This window comes from Triticum urartu, chromosome 2 (genome assembly GCF_003073215.2).
Source record: "Triticum urartu cultivar G1812 chromosome 2, Tu2.1, whole genome shotgun sequence".
NCBI classification, from domain to species: Eukaryota; Viridiplantae; Streptophyta; class Magnoliopsida; order Poales; family Poaceae; genus Triticum; species Triticum urartu.
Window position 1 is genome coordinate 714,289,109 of NC_053023.1, and position 23,853 is coordinate 714,312,961.

The following is a 23,853-nucleotide window of genomic DNA, read 5'->3' on the forward strand; positions in this document are numbered from 1 at the left end:
TCTGGCCTGAAGAAGAAAGGAGGATGTCAGATCGAGCCTCCTCCTCCATAGATCAACAACAAGTGCATCGAGAAGGCCCTAACCCAACTCAATGGAGCGGTTATGGAAGTTGGGTATCTTCTAAAATGTATTCTTGTGGTTCTTATTTTCTTTGGTCTTACTTTACTAGTCAAAATGTGATGATGTATTTTTCATGTATCAAAAATGAATGATGAAATAAAGTTAAGGATTTGAAAAGAAATAATACGCGGACAGGATGCGACCGGGATGCGTCCGTGCGCTGGGCGCATACATACGTGTCACAGCTGAGGCGTCACACATGCCGAACGAGGAGTGATCATGATTGTGGACAGGCGACTGGAGCGGCCGTTCCAACCGAAATTTGTGCGTCCTTTTGGGTTGCGAGGTCACATCTTCACCTCTCTAACAATCTACATGATTACATCATTAGATGTATAGATCAGGTCTTATTATGAGGTGCTAAACACAATTATTATTGTTATAGCATTGCCTCTGATGCATATAGGAGTGGAGCAGATGCATTGATCGTCCTCTTCCTCTCTAGTGCTTAGGGCATCTTCAGCCGCGTTCCCAACAGGCCCTTCCCAGGCGATTTTGCCGCGCCGGCGCCAAAAAAATGGCCCAGTCGTGCCCCCAGAAACCCGTTTTTCGCCGGCTCGGGCCAAAACTGGTGCCGGCAGACCCAGGCCGAACCCGGCGCCCTGGGGGCGCTTGGCAAGCCGGCACAAGCGAAAAAGGCGTGTGGGCCCGCCCTGGCGGCGACCCGAGGGCCTTTTCCCGCCGCTTCTTGACGCTTTTCCCTCGCATCTCTTCCGCTGGCTCGCCTTCCTCCCGCCATTCCCTCCCTTTCTCCCGCCAAACCCCCTCCAGCTCGCCTTCCAGTCGCCGCCATGCCGCCGAAGAAGTACGCCATGCCGCGTGCGGCGGCAACCACGACTGGCACCGTTGCCCAGCCGAAGCAGAGGAAGCCGAGGGCGCCGCCATCGAAGCCACCGGGCATGTCAAGCGCCGAGTGGAGGGTGGAAGTTCATCGACGCGACGCAGTCACCACCGACCGGCGGAACAGGGCCATTGCCAAGAAGGCCTGCGACAATGCGGCGCGTGCGGCGGCGTCTTCCTCATCGGTCGACCACGCGGGGATGATGAATCCACCCGTCGTCAGCCACGCCCAGTACGCGCCCTGGGGACAGCAAGGCGTCGGATCTCCATGGGGATCGTCGTCGCCCGGCTACGCCGAGGCCCGGGCCATCCTACGTGAAGAGAAGACCGAGGCGCGGTGGTCGTCGCTGATGAAGAACAGCGCCATCAAGCTCGACCTGCTCCGGACGAACGTCGCCGCGAAGAAGAGGAACACCGACATGGCTTTTCTGATGGGCGGGGCGGACATGCTCCAGAACAACGACGAGCAGCTCAGGGCGTGGTACATGGCGGAGCGCGGCCTCATCCTGAACCAGATGCAGACGGCAACGCCGACGACGCCGACGACGCAAGCTCCCGCGCCCACGACCACACGGACACCAAGCCCGAACGATGCATCTACATCGCCGCCCAGCAGTGCCGAAGCCGCGCCGACACAGCCCAACACCGAAGCAGCTCCAACACCGCCGAGCCCGCGCACGCCGACTCCGCCAACGCCTGGAGCCGACCCCGCCGAGTGAATCATTGCGCACGCGAACTTGCGGCGTGCGGCGCTCTGTTTTTTGTAACGCCAGACTACGTCCGATCGCCGGATTTGTGGCGTCTTTTGAGAGCGGGAACGGCCAAGTTTAAATTTCCCGCATCCTGGGGCCGGCGCTTGGGGGCGTGACTGGGAGTTAGGTCGCCCCCAGGGGCCGAACTAGCGCCGGCACGCCCCCAGGCCGCTCTATTTAGGGCATCTCCAGTCGTTGGCCCACCAGGAGGGGCAAAAAATCGCCCCCTGGGGGCGCACCGGCGCTAAACCGCGCACTGGGGGCGTGATGCCCCCCAGTCGCGGCGCCCACGGTTAGTCAAAAAAGTCAAATACAGCGCAAAAACGACTCAAATTTAACGCAAACATCGGCGAGTTCGTTCAAACTTAAACATATTTTACAAAAAAAGGAAGAAACTACCGCGGGCTACCCCCGCCGTCTCCCTCGCCGCCCACCCACGCGGTTCTACATGCCGAGGAGGCTATAGAACCGCGTGTAGTCACCGCCGTCGTCGTCGTCGTCGTCGCCGCCGCCCCCGCCTACGCCTCCGCCGTCCCTGCTGCATCCCTCCCCCGGTTGGCGCGGCGGGTTGGACGGTCCGGGGGCGTCGTCGTCGTCGTCGCTGTCGAGGACCACAACGCCGTGCTCGTCCTCGCGCCCACGCTTGCGGGCGGCGATCTCCTCCAGGGCCCGGCGCTGCCGGACCATCTCGTCGCGGAGGTAGTCGTCCCGCGCCCACCGCAGGGCGTCCTCGTCGGAGAAGCCGCGCCGGGCTATCTCCTCATACTCCGAGGGGAGGCCGGGCTCCGGCTTGGGCTCGACGAGGACGAAGCGGCCGGTGGGTGGGGAGGCGTTGGCGCCGATGCGGACGCCGGAGCTGCGGGTGCGCGCGCTGACCGGCGTGCCCTGGGGCTCCGGCTTGACGGGGCGGAGGCAGGGCGAGCCGCCGGACGAGGAGGAGGACCCCCCGGTCTCCATGCGCCTCGGGGTCCAGGAGCTTCCCCGGCGGCGTGAGAAGGAAGGGGGGGGCGGGGTACTCGAGGCGCGGCGTGTTGCCGCCCTCGATGTACTCGAGGACGGCCTCCAACGTGCGCCCGGGCACGCCCCACCACCGACGCCGGCCGACGGCGTTGAGCCTGCCGGAGGGCTCGACGCCATTGGTGGCCTCGAGCTGCTCGGCGTGTCGGCGGCGGAAGTAGGGCTCCCAGAGCGGGTTGTCGGGGACGTACCGTGGCCCCTCCCTCGCCGCACGCGGCAGGGACGAGCGGATGCGTGCGATCTCCGCACGCCTCGCCGCGCCGATGGGTATCGGGGGCACCGGCACGCCGCCGGCGCTGATCCTCCACGCCCTGGGTACCCGCATGTCCGGCGGGACCGGGTACTCGGCCTCGAAAAGGAGGCGAGCCTCGCTCTCGTGAAGATGGCGGCGGCCGAATCCGTTCGCCGCCGCGCCGTCGCCTGGGAAGCGCTCGGCCATGGGTGCTGGAGACGGCGAGAGAGAGGAGAAGGAGGAACGACGACGGCGAGAGAGAGGCGAGGGAGGAACGACGACGGCGAGAGAGTACGAGTCGCCGAGTGCTCTGGGGCGCGTCTTATATAGGCCGAGGTGCCGCCCGTGCGCGAGCCGCCGTGAGTACGCGTGGCGGGCGAGGGAGGGCGAGGGACGCGCGTCATCCGGTCTTCACTGCGCCGCCCGTGAGGCATCAATGGCGCAGGCTGACCGGCGCGGCAGCTTTGGCATTGATTCGCCACGGTAAACGATGCGATGAGGACGACGAAGGGCCGAGAAGAGGGTAGAGTCCCTGACGCGGCAGGCCCGTGGCTGTTTCGCGCCAAAACAGTTCGCCCCGGCGTCCCCGGGCGCCCTGCAGCGCGCCGGGTTCGGCCTGGATCCGCCGGCGCTGTTTTCGGCCCAAACCGACGAAAATCGGGCTCCCGGGGGCGCGACTGGGCCGATTTTTCGGCGTCAGCGCAAAAAAAACGTCTGGGAAGGCCTTCCTGGGAGCGCGGCTGAAGATGACCTTAGGCGCTCTGGGGGGCCGAACGGCTGGAGATGCCCTTAGTTGTACTAACAGTGGACTAGCATGCAGTACTAGCTAGTACTGCTTTTGATTGGCGCCTCCATGCATGTTCTTGCATCAAACTAAGATTAGATTTGAGCGGCTAATTGTACCCAGCTAATCTTAAAATAAACGCCTTCCCCTTGGCGTATCAAATCGGCTACAAATCATACGAGTCTATGGAAATGTTGCGGCGTCAGCCACATGCTCCCATATGCCACACCATTATGGATTCATCATTTGCGTTTGCAAGGTACCCACTATGTACGCTAAGTAAACAAATGGCGATTAGATGCTCTTAAGTGCGTACTTAGCATGGGTACTTGACACGTAGAGCATCTAGCTAGGGCACATGACAAGGCTCGATTTGGTGCCTGCACCACATATGACTAGCGACCATGAATGAATTTGCCGATAAGCATATCGATCTTCTTGCAATATCTTTCCGTCCTAGCTACTGCAAAGGGAATCTATGATCGGTGAAAGGATAAATAAATAAGATATAATATTAGGTACCAGGCTTGATCATTTTCATACCTAATCACTTTTTGTCAGACAAGGTGCTAGTTAAAGACGTGCACCGTTTTAATTGTTCGTCTATGGCTAATCATGCATGTTGTTCAACCACAGTAAGATTGAGCCCAGGTAGTTTACAGCAAGAGAAGATCGGATTTGTAACAAAAAAAAAAGCAAGAGAAGAACGGAATTAGTGTCACGCATGTCAACCTCATCCACTCAATTAACAATACAAACAACAAATCAACAATGAGGAAAGTAAGTTCCTCAATTATGTCGGGAGATCCCATTATATATATATATATATATATATATATATATATATATATATATATAGATATATATATATATAGGAGTAGGATTTTATACAAGTGCTTGCCACAGAACTAGTTAAGGGTTTCAACGGTGCAAAAGTTTTCAAAAATTCTGAAAAAAATACTGAACCAGCACACCTATAATATAACATGATCCAACGGAGGGTTAAAGAAATACGACTGTATGTGTCCTGGACAAAAAAAACAAATAGTTCAGTATATATTTATGTCGCAGTGAGCTGAAATGCTTATTATTTTTGGCTAGGACACATAAATGCATATTTTGACAATCCCTCCGTTGGATCATCTTATTACATTAGAGAGATGCTCCCATATTTATTTCATATTTTTTAATAACTTTTGAACCGTTAAAAGTTTAGGGACACTGAGCTAGTTCTGTGGCAAAACGTCATGTCATAAGGCCATATATATATTCTTTCATAAGGTAAAACGTCATGTCAAAGAAACCCTCTCATCCACGCGCGGTAATTTGTTGCTAACCCCATAAGGCCATAAGCTTGATCTCGCGTACTGTATGTCTTATTAATATTTTCAAAATTAGGTGGCTTCATAGATAGTTGCATCATTATGTGTTATATGAATTTGCTCTGTTCCCCAGGTGATGTCTTACCAATAATTCAACATGAATCAATATTCACGCGGTAAATGTCTCTCGTTTACGTCCAAGAACTCTGAACTCAACAACATGCCTAGGAATAATGCTTAACCACCATACGCCATTATCTCGAATTTTCTCTAGAAATAATTGTCTCTTAACTTACTTATAATCACTTCATGACCGTGGGAACAGGGCAAATTCATCAGTCAACACACAAAGCATACATTATCTCCACACATTTGCACGATGAGCACCTAGCTAGCTACATCTCATATAAGTCAAACTAACACTTTTGGGATTATGCATGCTAATTAAGCTTGCTATGCTATACAGCTCGAAATGCACCAAGACAAGTGACACTCTGTCCTAAATCAAGAAGACTTCCTTCTAATTATCCATGGGTACATACTAGAGTACTACTACTACAACACCACAACGTACGCTGCACTGACAGGTAAGATTAACAAATGGGTGGTTCCATCTCTTTTTCCCTTGGCTTCGCTGGCACAAAAGATGCAAAGGCCTTTCGGACACTTTTGTTGCACGCACTCTCTTGGCTCTTTGTGTCAAGTCCTAGGATAATATTAACAGGAACAAAAGCTTGGAAGCATGTGCTAACTACCGGTGCTGTAAACGAGGCATATTTATACAATTTTACGAATTTTGTGCCTGCAAAATATATGTTGTTCTGTAAGATCCGAGCCTCGGCAATGGCGATCTTGAGCGGAATCTCTCTCAGGCTTGATCGAGGGCGCCATATGTACCATGTGGCAGGAGAACAAAATCGGGATAACAAGAGATCGTGAAGACAAGAGGCAGGAAAACACAAGTGACAAGTTTATCTGCATACTGATGCTTATTCAGGTATTGTCTGCTACGTGGCGCATCACATCAATTTTGCATATTTCTGCATGATTTGAAAATTCCTGCTGCAATGGAAAACATGCAGAATATTTTGCACACGTGAAACTAAAAAGAAGGCCGCAACGTGAGCTTTAGAGCTGTCAGCATCTTTTGATATCATCACTAGGCTGACAACACTGCTTAACACAAATATACTGATAATTAAGGGGGGGGTTTAGGGTGCTAGGCAGTTGGTCCGGATGCAAAAGAGAGTACAGGAAAGTGAGGCATCATCGCCATCAATCAGGCTGGGGCCGGACAGCAGGCAAGCAATTTTTGGATGAAGTTGCTAAACTACAAGAAAATAGAAGACTTGTTTGGTTTGCTACATTCCGTATTATCCGGCACTAGTTTCATTTTTATTTTTAAATGGGCTTTGGTTTGTTGGTAGAACTTGAATTTAAAACCTGATGTCCAGCCTGAAAAGGCAAAAGTCAGAGAGTAGTACTCCCTCTATCCAAAGCTAGTAAAGTTGAATCATTTATTTTAGGACGGAGGGAGTACTTGTTTTCTCTGTGGGCGCGCGCCGGCCGTTCAACTTTCACCGGCCAGAATGGATTACTCCATATATAAGCTTTTTTAGGGAAAGCTTATATATGTCACCCCTATACTTTATCTTAGGGGAAGTTATACTAACCTCATATTGTACTTTCTTCACACCAGTTACTAACCTCAGTGTTAGTTCTATAATCGTTCAGGGTCAGTCAGTCACCCGCAAAAAAAGTACGCTGCTGGTGTCCTGCGAAGTACTCCAAGTACTACTGCGTGTACCAGTCGTCTGCGGACGCGCGCTCCCACCGGCACCGAAAACCAGGGGAGCTCGCCGCAACTTGCGACGTTCTTCTTGTTGCTTCCGATGGTGCCGGCCGTGACCAGCGTTGTTTACTTATCGACGTAAGCACCCTCCCAACCCGTGCACTTGTGAGAGAAGATGGCACGGAGCTCGTCGACGGTACGTGCATTCTTGTCGTCATGATCGATCGATCGATGGTTGGTTGGTCGACAGAAGCTAGCTTGGCAGCATGGCGGTGTGGTACACTGTCCAAGAGTATGGTCGATCGGGCTAGGGTGCGTACGTACGATTCTTTGTACGATGGAAAAGCGACCGTTGGCTTGTCCCACTAATCGGTTCTTGCTCCTGCTACGACTTGTGCCAAAATGATTGTGTGGGGTGGCGAATGCAGTCCCTACTATATAATCCCTCGGTGAGCCGGCCGTCAATTATAGAGCCGGCAGTAGCTACACACATTGAAACCAACACGTACACCTAGCCGGGTACACGCATGCATGCCGGCAGTGGCACGCCAGAAACGTGGCCATGCCGGGCGACGTACGTAGTCCGTATTGGCTGGGCCAGGTTAGTTCCCGGCGGCGCACACAGGAAAGAACACAGAACTGGACCAGCCTAGGCCGACCAGTCCACACAGCACCCAACATGGCTGCCACACTCTAGTAGGAGGACGTCCTTGGAAGCTTATAATGCACGGATCGGAGACGGTCAAGGTGAATGCGCCACCCGGCAACCACCATACCGGCCAGCCGCTGAACCACCGGATGGATGGCCAGACCCGGCCAGCGCCGCAGGATTCGCCGTATCGCCCTCCGCCGCCCGCACATTTTCTATCCTTCCGGCGCCCGCGGCCGGGAGAAGCAGGAGCCGCGCGCACCCACCCAGGTCTCGTGGATCCCGACGCAGCGCGGCGCCGGCCGGCCTCGTTCCACTGAACTTGGGTGGCGGCAGCGTACCGCGCATATCATATTCGTATCGAGCTTCGTGTCCTGGAGCGAGCGAGAGTCTGCCGTCGGTCGGCGCGGGCGCGCCACGACTGACCTCCCGGCACCGAGCTCGGCTGCGCTCACTTGTCGATGATCCGTATGCGGCCCTCCCTGGAGTCCCTGACATGTTCATGTAATCAAACACGTACGTGGACTGTGGATTACTACTATTTTGTAGCGTTGCGCGCGCTGGAGCGGCGAACAGAGAGCGTCTTGGATCTGACAGGGACGAGCGCATCCATCGACCGTCCGTTGCTGCATATAGTCGCTGCACACACTTGTCCCAGAAAAGAAAACAGTTCCTGCGTGCTTCTGTCACTTCATTTAGCACAGTGCTACTAGTACTAACTTACTAGAATCAGAAGCAACACCGTAACGTAGCCAGGAAGCGTGTCTTGTGAACCGATGGTAGTTGACCGATATCACGGCTCCGATCAGGGGGCAGATTCAGATTACCCAGACAGTGAAAGGCGCCGGCCGCCCGGCCTGATGGTCTTCGTTTGGAAAAACAAAATTTCCTTCTGGAACGACCTTCATCGCCGGCCAAACAAGATGCACTTCACTAATTAACAGCAGTCATGTGCTAGCTTGTTGTACTACTCCCTCCATTCCAAAATATAGTGCGCCCGCGTTTTTCCCAAGGTCCAACTTTGACCATACATTTACGGTCAAAGTTGAAGCACGTGAATAGAGGAAGCACTATATTGTGGAATGAAGGGAGTACTACACTGCTATCCCTAAGGCTACAGCTATATACTCCCTCCGGTCCTTTTTACTCTGCATATTAGGTTTGTCCGAAGTCAATCTCATCCAACTTTGATCAAGTTTATATAAAAAATTATAGACATTCACATAACAACACCAATATCATTAGATTCATCTTGGAATATATTTTCATATTATATTTATTAGATATTATAGATGATAATAATTTCCAATGTAAATTTGGTCAAACTTAACAAAGTTTGACTTTCGGCAAATCTAATGTGCAGAGTAAAAAGGATCGGAGGGAGTATAGTGGTAGTAGTCCCCGGCGACAAAGCATGTTGGAGGCGTTGCACGCTTACCCTATGCTAGGGTCCTCAATGCATGCATTCATCTAGGAGGGCTATCAATCGTTTTTCGTACACAAGTGAACTTTGTGAGGAGGTAACAGTGCCACAGCCAGCACACGTCTACGCCTATGCATACATGGTAGCAGCACACTGAAGAATCATGCAACACCCACAAAAGTTCAGCGGGCCGAGCTCGCTCGGGGGGAGGCGTGCTGCGCGGCCCGAAATCCGCATGGCGATCTCCCGAAAGCTACCACTCCACCCCGCTCCAGTCCGGCGACGATGCATCCCGCCAAATCCGACGAGAGATCGGTAGCATACGATTCGTGCCAGACGACGCCAAAACCCGTCCGCCGGGGAGCACATGCGTGCGGCCGGGGCTGACGACCGACGGCCGGGCAGCGCCGGGCCACATGCACGAGCGCAGCGCCTCCGCCACCTGACCGCGCGCCGCGGGGATCCAAATCCAAATCCAACCCACCACGCATGGGCTCGATCGATCGGACCAAAACGATTCTCCTCCTCCCCTTCTTCAGCTCTCGCCCCGGCACACGACGCGCCGATGCGATGCGGCCATGCGCATGTGCGCCCGCGACTGTAGCACTACCAACTCCGACTGTACGTACCCAGACGCATGCACGGCTTGTCTGATGAACCACTGTGGTACTGTGGGCTTCACATGTGTTTCCGCTCTTCTTTTTCCTGATGAAGCGTGCAAATCCTTTCAATCGATTGGCAGCGGCGGGAACACTGAGCTTGATACCGATGGCCATACAGGCCCGGCAGGCGTCGGCCAAGTGCCAAAATATGGCGGACAGTGCCTCGTGATCCGCTCTCCTGTACCCTGCCTCATCCTGAAAGCTCACAAGGACTCCAGCAGTACGTGGCAAGTCTTTTTGCGTCCTAGACTCGTAGTAGCGTCTCAGTGTGTCCACCATTATTAGGAGATATACCAAGAAATCAACATTTGTGGAGTATTCTTTTAAAGGGAACAATATTTGTAGTTATATAAGCGTGTTGTCCAGCTGGGTGCTGAGCTGCCGAGGCTCATGTTATCCACGAGGGAAATTAAGGCGGGAGAAGAACAACAACAAAATGATATGCACGATGACTTGACGAGGCAAATTATGCTACAAAATGCCCCGTGCGTACCTTTTCTTTTTGGGATCGTCTCATACGTATCACCTGTTTTTAGACTGCTCATCTGTGCACACGCAATTTCACAGTTGATAATGGACTTTATATTCTAACTTGATGTCATTCATCTTCTTCGGTTGACTGTAATTTGGTCACACATTAATTATACTCGATTCAATCTTGGCCCAAGTGCTGCCAAGTCATGCAACAAGAAAAATGTTTTAAGGCTCGTTTGATTCAAAGGAATTCTATAGGATTTTTGGAAGATTAAAATACTTCAAATTTTTTTCCTACGTTGGTCCTTTGATTCATAGTGTTGGATCATATGGATTTTTTTCTATGAAATCTTTTGTGCTGCATTTTATAGGAAATCTAACATCCACTCCAATCACTTTTTATAATTCTTTTGTTTTTTCTGTGACATCAAAAACTCCTTGCTAATCCTATAGGATTCAAGTGGACATGTCATTCCAATCCTATGCATTTCCTATTCCCGCATTTTCATAATCCCGCGAGTCATAGAGGCCCTTATGGACACTTGCTATGGGTTAACAAAAATAACTAGTATACTAGGTCGAATTGAGAGGATGGCTACATTTAGATCGTGCATCAGAACTTCGTTTATTTTTGAATAATTATGAACAGCTATTTTTGGAGCAGTGGTGCATTAGTTGTACATGCAAAATATTTCCATGATATTATTTTTGTATTTCTGTCCCAAACATGATTCTACATGATTAATATTTGTATGAAACAAGTGAGTCAAAGTCATAAAGTCTTTGTTCATGTCTAGAGCAGATCTCGCGACAATTAGATGCAATTGTGGTGATTGCTTTTCTAGGTCTCATGTAAAACCCTAGCCATGATAGGAGATCCCGCGAGAGGAGCAGGTGGGTCATGTCAAAAACAAAGAGAAGAGCAAGCAGGCACCTTGGATTTTGGTGTCACCGTCACTGAGGTTCGCTCGCCTCCGCCTGCAGCTCCTATGGCGGCGGAAGGGAATAAAACATCGGGACTTTGTTTTCAAGTGCCCTGAGTAGTTATATTAGCTAGGTTTGGTTGTGAATGACTTTGACTCTGGTGGTGGCGATCGTGCCGACAAATAAGTTTTCTCTGGATCTCTCATCGAAGCGGTGGTTGTCTTGGTTACCACTGTTGGATCTGGAAGGTTTTGCCTACCTTTGTTTCAAGTCCTTGGGATCTGGTGAGCGCTTCATGTGTCTTCATATTGATATCAAGCTAATTGCGTTCTTCTTGCCACTCTTTAAGTGGTGGAGGGCTGTCAGCGACATCGATGGCGAAACGCTACCCTTGGCGATTGTTATGATGCCCCTCCACCATTTTTGCGGTTACGATGAGGTTTCTGCCTCACCCCCCTGGGGTGTCTCCCTGATGCGACATATCATTGCGTATTTGTTCATGTTTCCTGTCGATCGCAAATGACGAAATTGGCAGAAGTTTTGTTCAGGAGATTGTTTAGCTTTGGGGTTTCTGATCTACAGAAGACTTCTATGGTTATTACTTTTTTTCCAGGGCGTTGGTCCAGCTGGACCTTAGCACGATGACTTCTAGACCGCAAGATACAATATCAGGGCAGCGATATTAGGTTGCCTTCCGCTAGCTCGTCCGGTAGATTAAATTTGTTTGGTTCACTAGTAACCAGGTTGTCCTTTTTATGGGAATGTCATATATCGTTGAAAGTCTTTAATACAAAATCAAGAGTCTTATTCAAAAAAAATCATCAACTCTCCATTGATGAGGCATTGCAAAGACTACTTGGCGTGCACATACACAAGGAAACATTGAACTTGATAAAGAGACTACCTCATCCATAATTTAAGAGGGTGCTTGGATACGTTTTAGTCCCATGACTAAAAGTAGTGGGACTAAAACTTGCTAGCCTCACCCATGCTTGGATCCAAATACTAAAAAGACTAAAATCAAGTTATTGAGCATTTAATATCCTCCAAATCCTCCAATCCAGAACTCGCATGTGTTAAAGGAGAGGAATTAAATGAGGAGAGAGAGGGCTAATACATATTTTAGTAGGTTTCCTATGACTAAAAATTTTTAGCCTCAAGACTAGTTCTAGTCTCTCTTTAGTCAAGGGTGCTTGGAACTTTAGCCTCTAAAAGAGACTATTTTTAGTCAGACTAAAAATAGTCCCTTGGATCCAAGCACCCTCTAAGTCTTTTTAACCATGGAATACTATTTTCGGTGCATTCATATAGAAATGCAAAATAGTTTTGAATATTTGTCACGGTTATAAAAGCATCAACATGCGTATAATTTTGCAATTCGTTCACTAAATACATCATATTTTTTTTTGGCAGTATTGTTTCCATAGATATGTCATGTATTTATGAAGAAAGCGTACAACTTTTAGGTCTCAAAGTCTGCTGAACCTATCTTAAGAAAATGTCGTGACAAACAATGATCACTAACGACCTTCATTTGTGAGTATAAAATATTTCAACTGCAAATGCATGTACATATTTAAAAGCCGGAGCTTATGCTTTTTTTTGTGTGGAAAATGTAGGAATGAAGTCCCGTCCCCTTCACACAGCACAGATTATTTATTCGAGGCCAACTGGACTACGAACCCAAGTCCATCATCTCCCTCCCACTCCCACCCTCCCTCCTATAAAGCTTCCTACCCCGCCACCTACGGGAAGCCAGCTCCATTCCACCAGCTCCTCCTCCTCTCCCCACCCAACAACAGCAGACCAGCAGCTCAGCTCAGCCCCTCAACTGCCGATGGCGAAATGCAGCAAGATCCGCAACATCGTCTGGCTCCGGCAGACGCTGCGGCGGTGGCGGTCCCGCGCGGCGGCGCGCACGGCGGCCGGCGGCGGCGGCGGCGCCGTGTCGGTGCCGGCGGGGCACGTGGCGGTGTGCGTGGGCGGCTCGTCGCGGCGGTTCGTGGTGCGCGCGGCGCACCTGAACCACCCCGTCTTCCGGGAGCTGCTCCGGCAGGCGGAGGAGGAGTACGGGTTCCCCTCCGGCGCCTCCGGCGCGTGCGGCCCCATCGCGCTCCCCTGCGACGAGGGCCTCTTCGAGCACGTGCTCCGCCACCTCTCCTCCTCCTCGTCCGCCGCGCGGTTCCTCACCCTCGAGGACATCAAGAGCGGCGCCTACTCGTGCTGCTGCGCGGCCGCCGGCGACGCGCTCCCGCTCCTCCGCGGCATCTCCTCCGACAAGTTCGTCTGGTGACTCCGCTCCGAGCTAGGCCGGCCGCGCGCGCGCTCCACGCCATTTGCGCTGGTGGTGGCCGTCGTGTTTTTTTTTTGTTTCTTTTTCTTTTTTCTTCCCTCTCCCTCCCTCCATTGTCGCCGGGCGGAGCAGAGCCGCCGGGACGGAGCGAGAGGTCGTGAGCGGCCGGCAGGAGGCGGCGAAGTGAGATGGCTGAGGAACCTCCGGGCCTTGAGGCGCCCGGGGTCTAGCCATCCATTCACTCCCTTGTCAAATCCGGGCAGGAAAATTACTTAGTAGTGCCGGGGATCTATTCTTTCTTCTTCTTCTTCTTCTTGATTATTTTTCCTTCACTTACCGAATAATTCACCGTTGTAAATAGCTCGCCCGTGCTACGGCGATTCGGCCGACATTGCAAGTGAATTCAAGTGAAACATTTCTACTCACCGTTGTGTGATGTTGAGATTTCAAATTTCTCTTGGTTTCTGCAGAGAGTCGTACGCACCGTTCTCCGAGAAAACTGTATTCTACTCAGAAGTGCAGATGGGTGCTAGTCTAGTACCTTTCTGAGCTGCATGTGGTAGGGCAAGCGTGAAGAAGATTTGAACTTGCATGGTTTAACTAATGGGAGAACCCAACAACGGTTTGGGAGCTTAAGTACAAACTTTTGGAGTAGAATATGAGTGTTCACGCTGTCGCTAGGCTGGTGGCAATGATCACGGAATTATCACCATCTACTACCCGCTACCAGCTCGAATTATTATCTATTATTGGCAATAATTCGTTCCACAACTGCAACAATCAACATAAGTAGTAGTAGTAGCATTTCCGAATCGCAACCGCTATTGTGCAGTCAACCAAGTATTTTTCAGTTTCTTTCTCTCCTGCTCGCCTCAGGATGATCCCCCGCATGTCATGTAAGATCGGATGTCAGGGCCTCTCTCTTTCTCGAGAGATCACCGTCACGCTCTCTCAAAAGTGTTCGGTCACCGTGCACCCGCGGTGGTTTGTATGGAATCCTGAGAGGACGAGCCTAACGTCGGCCTTTCCACAAAGCGCCGACCACGGCGCAGCCACTTTCTGGGTAGCAATGGATGACATTTTTAGGGGTTGCTAGACATGGTGGTAAGCCGGAATCTCTGTCTTTCTATCTTCTCCCTCCCTGGCTTGAGAGAAAGAGAATGGATCAGGGTAGCAGCCTGGAAAGACACAACACCAAGCAAATTCAATCATGGGAAAGCAGGGAGGGCCGGCCGCTCGACCGCGGTGGCCCCTGCTAATCCCATTATCCAGAGGAATTAACCTCGTAATAAAGCCTCAATCTCTGTGCGTACAGAGAGTGGGTGAGACTGATGCATTGCAGAGTCCCTCCCAGGTGGCCCGTGAACCTCCGTTCTTTCTCTCTCCACTCTCCAGCAGGTGCGCTCCTCCTTTTTGCTGTGGGCCGGTCTGCCGCTGGTGAGAACAGACTGGCCCGGGCGCATGTGGGCGGCGGGCCCGGACCCATGTGTGATGATACTTGATGCCCGGCCCACCACCGGCGGTCGCCCGCCTCCGTCCCGTCCGGGTCCGGCCGTCCGTGGTCCTTTGCCGCCGGCCCCGTCCGTTTGGTGCTTCTAGTAGCTTTCCCTTTCGCCCGTACGGAGGTTACGGACCCGGGGAGGGAGGCGGCCGGCGTGTGCCGGTTCACGGGCCGGGTTTCGCTGACGGCGACCGGTTCTACTTTTGCTTGCCGGAGTACGTACGTACTCCGTACGTGCATGCTGGTTTTTGACGGACGGTTGCGAATGGCCGCCTCTCGCGTGATCTCCTGACCTCCCGTACGTGGTGGCAGGCCCGGCCGTGCATACGTGACGGCCGGTGAGTGGATGATGGTGCATGCTCTCCTGAGCACGGAGGGCCCGCATGTATGTGTTGTCCCAGGCACGGAGCGTGTTTGATAAAGGACTTCACCACAGAAGCCAAAACCTGAAACAATGGTTTTCTGATGACTCTATGCAACGGCTTGGAAGAGATTGTGCAACAAAACCATCACGTACAGGGCAACAAAATTAGGGCCTCGCGACCACAAAACATAGGAGGATGCGCCGAATCGGCATGCTTTGCTAGCTACTCCATTCGTTCCAAATTACTCGTCATAGAAATGGATGTATCTAGAACTAAAATACATCTAGATACATCCATACCTGCGGCAAGTAATTCGGAACGGAGAGAGTACCCTAGAATCAAGCATGTGGAGTGACAGTCACCAGAATGAGTTTATAAGATGGTGACAATGTGACGGAACTCCTCCCTGCCAAGGTGTTTCTCGGCGAACTTCCTGCCGCTGCTCACGGCTTCCCGTCTCCTAGGGGCAGGCCGGGCACGCTTCGTGCCACTCCTGCCGCCGCTGCCATCTCTCGCCGAATGGAACGCGCGTCGTTTGTGCTTCATCCTCACCACCAGATCGACAACCATGCGCTCGAGTGCAGTGGCGTTACGGAGAATGTAGAGGGCCAACTCGCCCAACCCCAACATGGCTTGGAACCCAGAAATGTAGACGCTCCTGATTTGATTTTAAGGACGTAGAGGGCCAACTCGCCCAACCCCAACCTGAGGATCACATACGTGCAGCTCCAGTTCTTCTAGGCGAGGTGCTAATTCCAGGACGTGAACCAACCCGGCAAACCAACTGCTTTCGTTTCTACTGCCTTTGATTTTAAGGTTGAAATTCACATGCCTCAGGTTGACGAAGCCGGTACCTGATTTGCTAAACCTCTGCTAACAATGCACATCCTCCACGAAAGAAATGAAAATTTTGTTATGTTACGTTGAAACGAAAGAGTAACAAGACACTTGCCTTGGTTGCCCTAACACTCGTGTAAGAGTAGTTTGTGCACATCAGGAACAACGGTTGGAAGCTCAGCAAGTACGTAACCAAGAGGATCAGGACCATTATGATGCTCAAGAAACGCCTCGTTTGGACTGAGGAAAACTGGTCTTCTCTTTTTCAGCGTAAAGGTTGCCTCTGTCAACTTCAAAGAGTCTCCCAGCACAATTTTTGTCGTGGTATTGTCCCCAAACTCAAACTTCACAAGATTCGGAGCATGCAACTATATGATTTTAAGGCTAGTATCATTCACCTTAAGGTGCCGCAGCCGACACATCTCCTGGCTTATACTTAAACTTATTAAGAGGCACTCCTCGATGCTCAAATACTCCAGAAGAACACAACGCAATAATAGACAGTGGAGATCACCTTCAGTGATGGACAACTCGCAGAGCGAGTTTCTTTAGGTTTGTAATGCCAAAGAAACCGGAGGGTATGTTTAAATGCACATAAAACAAATCAAGAGATTCGACGGAGGAGCCATTCTGACCAGTAAGATTGTCGAGTGGGACAACGTACCTATGTTTTAGCATGCAATCTCTTCCAGCGAAATCAAGAGAAATGTGCTTGGCCCTCGATGTGGTGGAGAAGTGAATCCACCGGTCAATCTTATTTTTATGTTTCTTGCGAAGTGGAAATTTGACAACAAACTTATCCACGATGGTTATTGTTGTAGAGGAAGTATTCCACAGGGGATGGATTACATTGTTGACTTTGGTGATGAATTCATCTACCATGAGTTCCCTGTCCTTCAAGCCGATGCCGTAATTGGCAGGAAAGAAGGTACGTTTCGTAAAGACCAGGTTTGGGTGGCATATCCCTAGCCGTCTCCACTCATGTGACAGGGTGCTCATCCTGGCCGCTTCTTTCAATGATAACCTTGATATTATCGTCCGCAGAATGTCCTGTAAGCATAGAAAAGTAGCTTGGTTGATGCTAGCTCCAACTTCAACGCCAACAATAATATGGTTATATGTAGAATTCATCCTTACCGAAGGTAGAAGTTCAAGCTTCATTGCCAGCGTTGATCTCGCCGTCCTCTTGAAAGCCACTTCCTTGGTTTGGACCATGTGTTTTTGACTGCTTGTCTATCCTGTGATGTTCATGTTCCTCAGTTCCTCGCCCGAGAAGAGACGGCGCTTGGTTTGGTCATCCTATCAGAAGCAGAAGATAGTCATGTAGTCCTAGGTATAGAACGTAGACGCGATAACATTGTTTCATACTCCCTCCGTCCAAAAATAATTGTCTTAATGTTAGTACAACTTTTTATAGTACAACTTTTTATACTAAAGTTAGTATAAAACTGAGACGCTTATTTTGAGACGGAGTGAGTAGAAAATTATATATTACCTCAGTCCCAAAAGCATGTCTTGGATTGAACGGAGGGAGTAACAAGAGAAGTAGATCTGCAATTAATCTTAAATTGGTAAGGCAGTAATAGCTCGGATGATCCTGCAGTAACAGGGCTGGGCCAGAGAGAGATCGAGGTCGCAGCGGGGCGGCGGAAGGAAGGCAACGGGATTGCAGAGTTCGTACTCGCCGGTCGGTATATGCTTAAGTACCGGAGCCTGTTTTTTTTTGGCGAGCTTTGCTTGTCTATTGGAAACAAAGGCGTCTTTCTTGTTTGGCAAGCGGCGTGGAACTATATATATTGGTTCTTCCAAGAATAATAATAATACTGTACTTGTAGTACCAGTTTCAAATCAGGTTTGTGCAATGCTTGATATATAAGCGCCGGGAAGGAGCGCGCACAATCGAGGAGCCGTCCATGCGGTGCGGCCTTAAACCTAATTAATTAACTCCGCACCTCTCTTCCCCGGCGACGTTGGGAAGGCCGGGATCAGGGCCGACGTTCGCGCTTAGCTAGCTAGGTACGTAGCGTCTCTCCCTCCCCGTCATCCACGTCTGCCGTTGGCTCCGGCCTCCGGCTGCTATCGATCGCCGCCACGGGCCGCGGGTCACGGGTCGCGGCCGTGTTGCTTAGGCGAAACGAGATTAGCCATCCGTTATGGCAACTGTATGTAGTTAGGTCGGACTCTTTTTAATTAGCTCCGAGATGACGGCTATTACACCGTCGAATTCTTTAACCGAAATAGTATTTATTTTTCTAAACAAAACCTTTATGTATGTATGTCGCCTCGCAGTATATGCACATCTAGTAACATTTTTCAGAATTTTTTAGACATGTACAGTGTACTATGTTTTAACGAAATTAACCTGGTGAAAACTGCAAAGTCGTGGTTCTAAAAATAATAATGCAAAGTGTAATTTTATTGTGTCAAGAGTCAAGACTGGTACAAAGTGAAATAAGCGACAGTGTACTAGGTGAAAGTACAGAGCTACTAGTGTGTTGTTTTGGAACTAATAATGGCAGATCACTTGCAGTTTGCTTACATGGGTGAACTGTGCTAGCTTTGCAGGTTGCATTGGCTAGCGTCGTTCCTGCATCGCGACGAAGCTAGTAATGCCGTCTCTCCACGGCGATGAAATCGACGGTCCAATTGCCTTCAAGAGGTCAAGTGCCTCTATGAAGAAGAACATGCCCACTCCCACCCGCTCATCAGGAACTGTAGTGAAGCCAAACAGTCTTGGACAACATTGTCAGAAGAGTAACCTGAAAAGACTACGTGTGGAAGATGTCCTCATGTCGGATGATTCAGACGATGACAAACCTATTGCAGTAAGGATGAAGGTTTGTGAGAGGAAATCAAAGGAAATCATTAGAAAAGGTGCCATGCCAGATGGTGATTCTGAGGATGAGAGACCGATTGCATCAAGGAAAAATGTTCGTGAGAGGAAATTGACGACAATCAATGCAGGAGGTGCCAAGGCAGATGGTGATCGTGACCAAAATTCAGATGATGAGAAACCGCTGGCCGCGAGATTGGCCATTAGCAGCGCTGCTCCAAAAACCGGAGGCAATGTCTCTGATGATGATTCAGAGGATGACAAGCCACTGACCGCCCGGTTTAATCTTGTTACCGGGGGTGCATCCAGAAACTCAGTCGAAAGGACAGGTGGTCGTAGTGATCAAACAGTCTCCGCTCTTAATAAGGACAGGTGGCCTTCAGATGCTTCTGACTCGTCGAGTGTCGAAAGCGAACCCAAGGATGAACCCGAGCACGATGGTCGAAAGAAATGGTCTACTTTGGTGCACAATGGTGTGGTCTTTCCTCCTCCGTACAAGCCTCATGGTGTCAAGATGCTTTACCATGGGCGGCCTGTTGATCTGACCCCAGAACAGGAGGAGGTGATGTACATACAGAGAGCATCTCTTGATTATTAAGAACATGCTTCCGTCTTGTTTTTTTCATCTGCTAATTCTCTGTATTGCAGGTTGCAACCATGTTTGCTGTGATGAAAGACACAGAGTACGCATCCAAGGAAACATTTATCACCAATTTTTTCACCGATTGGAGAAAAATTCTTGGTAAAACACATATCATCACAGAGTTCGAGCTTTGTGATTTCACACCGATCTATGAATGGCATCTCCGAGAGAAGGAGAAGAAAAGCCACATGACATCAGAGGTACATTTTTATGAATTATAATGACAAAATTTAGTAGGCTGGACAAGGGAGATTTATCCTTCCTACATTGTCTGAAGTATTTAATCTTTATTTACAGGAGAAGAAAGCATTGCAGGAAGAGAAATCGAAACAAGTAGAGAAGTTTATGTGGGCTTTTGTAGACGGTGTTAAAGAGAAGGTTCATTTTTTACTGATATTTTTATTAAATATAACTTAGGCTAATGAAAATCTTAGAATAGATAGGTTACTGTTTTCCTTTGGGGATTTTACACATATTCCACTAGTCTAATAATATTTACTTATTTCAGGTTGGCAATTTCAGAGTAGAACCACCTGGCTTGTTCAGGGGACGTGGAGAGCATCCAAAGGTACAGATTGCAAACATGTAATCACATATGTCTTTATTCTGTTTCAAGTACGGGACTTCAGTTTAAGGCTCTCTATTTAATTGTTTTAGATGGGAAGATTGAAGCGACGCATCCGACCAAGTGATATTACGATAAACATCGGAGAAGAGGCTCCCGTCCCAGTGTGCCCTACACCTGGAGAAAGGTACCTTAAAATTGAAGTTACTGTTGTTTAAAATTGGAAAATACTATTTGTGAAGGAATATTTTTTCTTTGAAACTGATGTTGGAATATTAATAAGTATATATTGTTTATTGGTCATGTGTTCTGCAGCTGGAAAGAAGTGAAACATGACAAAACTGTTACATGGTTGGCCTCTTGGAACGATCCAATAAACGAAAAAGACATCAAGTACGTTTTCCTTGCGGCAAGCAGCTCACTAAAGGGACAGAGTGACAAGGAGAAATATGAGAAGGCCCGGAAACTGAAGGTGAGAAAGTTTGTTCTATGATTCATAGAGCTTTTGTGACCCCATGTGCAATAATTGTCCTTCTATGGCCATGGCAGGATTACATAGGCAGTATTCGGGCAAATTACACCAAGGATTTCAGGAGCAATGATCAGAGGAAGAAACAAATTGCAGTGGCAACATACCTTATAGATAAACTAGCCCTTAGGGCAGGCAATGAAAAGGTATATCGTCATCGAATACTATTCCCCTTTTATTCTACAATGTTGCGACACAATTTTTGTTGGCAATCTACTGTACCCATATATATAAGCTGCTGCATAAATTGTTCTGCTTTTGCATGGTGATCATTCTTTCTTTATCAAAAATCTAGTCCTTTCTTCATACATCTGTGTATAGTTTTTTTTTGTTAATTTCTATATATTTAGGTTTGAGATTCATTGACATATTTGATCATGCTACTTCAATCCTTTTTAGGATGAGGATGAGGCAGATACTGTTGGTTGTTGTACACTTAAGGTTGAAAATGTTACTTGTTTGCCTCCAAACAAGCTTCAGGTCTTGATCTTCATTCTTTATATATTCTTGATTGTTGCTCACTACGAGGAATTAATTTCTACTACTGTTTATCTGATATTTTCTCATTGCCTTTTCAGTTTGACTTTCTTGGTAAAGATTCTATAAGATACTATAACACTGTAGAGGTTGAACTAGCTGTATACGAGGCTATTAAGGAATTCTGTGCAGGTATTTCCCAATGCTATTTTCCCATCCGTCCATCTCTTCTGAGGAGTATTAACTACTTGTCAACTATTACTTGTCAAGTAATACCTTCTGAGGAGTATTATTTACATCTTTTTCGTGTATTGGTTTTCTAGGTAAAAAGAAGGGAGGACATGTCTTTGACAAGCTTGATACAACTAAACTAAATGCTCATCTCAAGAACTTAATGCCTGGCCTGACTGCAAAAGTCTTTCGTACATACAATGCTTCCATCACTTTGGACACCTTCGTAAGTTGAATGCAAATTTCACTCTCTGCTCTCCACCATTATGTTGCAGTACTGTTTAGGCTCGATGAAGAGATTGCCTCAAGTACGTCGCAAGTAAAACATTTTAGGAGCCTCTGTCGTACTGTTTGTTTTTGTATTGTATCATTCATAGCTTCAGATAACCCTGTTATCTACTTCCTTACCATATTCCCAAAATAGAATGTGTAATGTTATCATGTCTAATGTGATTACCATGTTATGTCGTAATATATTTTTGATCGGAATAAATATACGTGTGATGGTATTACAGTTGAACAAAGAAACAACAGATGGAACCGTTGATGAAAAGGCTAAAGTCTATCAACGAGCAAATAAAGAGGTAAACGCTTTCACTCACTCTTGCATCATTACTATTCTTGACTCAACGTTATTTCTCGTTTACTCAGGTTGCTATAATCTGCAACCATCAGCGTGCTGTCCCAAAATCACATGATTCCCAGATGAATAAGTTGAATGAAAAGATTGATGAATTAACGGTTGGTTGTTGCCCCCAAATGGTTAATTATCTCAAATTTGTGCTCGCCCCGCAAACTTTTTGTCATCGTTTTATTTCTTTCTCCAGGCTCAGAGGGATCAGTTGAACGTAGAATTGGAGAAAGCAAATAAACTTGTGTCTAAAAAAGCAAAGAAACGAAAGCTTGTAGGCTCTGATGGAGATGCGAAGCGAAGGAGAAAATTGACCCCTGAAATGTACATCTCAGACACAGATATATCATTTTCTTTCTGTACTTGCCCGATCAAAGAATGGGGACAATCTCATACATAATCTAAATTTGCAGGTTGCAGAAGAAGTTATCGCAGGTTGAAACTAGGATAGTGGAAACGGATAACCACAAGAACAACAAAGAAGATTTGAAGACAGTGGCACTAGGCACATCAAAGATTAACTACCTTGATCCTAGAATTATTGTGGCGTGGTGCAAAACCCATGAAGTTCCTATTGACAGGGATAAGGTACCGTAGTTTGAGGGACTACTTCTTGCTTCTATTATGAGTTATGCACATAGCTATTAACCTCGTGAGTGCATGATCATACTGCTCATGTCCATATGTCTCTAACTCTATGCATATAGACCCCAATTCGTCTGATAGAAATTAAGCTTCCTACGATGTTTCAAAGTTGAATTAACTACACTGCACTCATCAAATTAGTTGTGTGCCATACGTGTGCTTTGCTCTATTATTTCAAACGACTACTTGTTTAATTGTTACTGGCATTTTACAGTCCTTAACAAGCTGTTTGGATTGGCTATTTTTGTGACAGATTTTCACCAAGACAATTCTGGAGAAATTTGCATGGGCAATGGATGTCGACCCAGATTTCAGATTCTAAGGATTGTCTGGCTGTCTGGTCAATCGGTACGTCCAGGATCATGTGTTTTTAGAGAGAGTCCAGGAACTAGGATCATGTTGGCCAATGGCCAGTGGCCACTCTGTGGGGACAAAGACTAGCTCGACCAGTAGAGTAGATTGTTAGTGTTCTATCCAGTAGAGACCGCTCTTTCTTGTACAAACAGTTTGAAATGTAATACATAAATTTATTGTTTCTGAGCGGCAGTATGCATATTGTGTTTTCGCTTTATAGACAAAGCCATAAGGTCGATTGATACAGTGAGTTGAGAAAACACTCTTACAAAGCCATTCAAATAAAAAGCTAGGCAAAAAAACAACAACAACGCATAAGAAATGCACAACATGCCACCAAGCAAAAGCACATAAGTAGCGGAACCACAACTAGTAACAACAACTGAGGTACGAACCATCAGACTTCATTGCCGCACCCCCACCATCTGTAAATGAGAGGAGGCAAAACAAGCCACCAAACGCTAGTACCGGGGATGCAATGCGTGATGATCCAAGCTTGCTCGAAAATGCCTCCCGCACGACAACCAGAGGGAGGGTAATGACATAGTGCGTCGCTGCCACATCCGTCAGAACAGACCAAGTTTTCACTCGGAGCACGACCAAAGTGAGGGAGAACACCCACAAGGCCACAATAGTGCCCCTAGGAGGGACGCTACACCTGTAGGCGCCGCCAATGCCGGCACCAAAGCACAGAGCTTTCAATTGGTATTCCATCACACCTTGTCAAAGGAACCTGGCTACCGAGCCCACCACAATTGGATCCCAGCCTCTAGATCAAGATCATGGCTCGGCCAACACAAGTGTTGACAACATTGCCACGGCCACCCTCCTAGGGGCACCATTGAGGGCATAGCTCACCGTCGACCACCACCCTGTCCCGACTAGATCTAGACTAAGACGGGTGGCACCAACAATGGGCCCCTTTCTCAAGAAGATGCGTTATTCTTCGTGTATTTAT

At 48.7% G+C, this 23,853-nt stretch overlaps 2 protein-coding genes across 2 annotated transcripts; both read left to right on the top strand.

The window, feature by feature from the left end:
• The first annotated feature begins 12,727 nt into the window (after positions 1-12,727).
• Positions 12,728-13,709, top strand: LOC125534299 (indole-3-acetic acid-induced protein ARG7-like). The gene has a single exon (XM_048697557.1). It carries the CDS (start codon positions 12,829-12,831, stop codon positions 13,282-13,284), a length of 456 nt encoding a protein of 151 aa, XP_048553514.1. The 5' UTR covers positions 12,728-12,828; the 3' UTR covers positions 13,285-13,709.
• A 5,157-nt stretch (positions 13,710-18,866) lies between these two features.
• On the top strand, positions 18,867-22,863 carry LOC125534300 (DNA topoisomerase 1 beta-like). Its single transcript, XM_048697558.1, has 15 exons — positions 18,867-19,382; positions 19,469-19,663; positions 19,761-19,841; positions 19,972-20,031; positions 20,121-20,215; positions 20,344-20,500; positions 20,578-20,703; positions 20,957-21,037; positions 21,136-21,226; positions 21,358-21,491; positions 21,781-21,849; positions 21,917-22,006; positions 22,093-22,220; positions 22,310-22,484; positions 22,795-22,863. Exons 1-15 carry the CDS (start codon positions 18,867-18,869, stop codon positions 22,861-22,863), a joined length of 2,067 nt encoding a protein of 688 aa, XP_048553515.1.
• Positions 22,864-23,853: the final 990 nt, after the last annotated feature.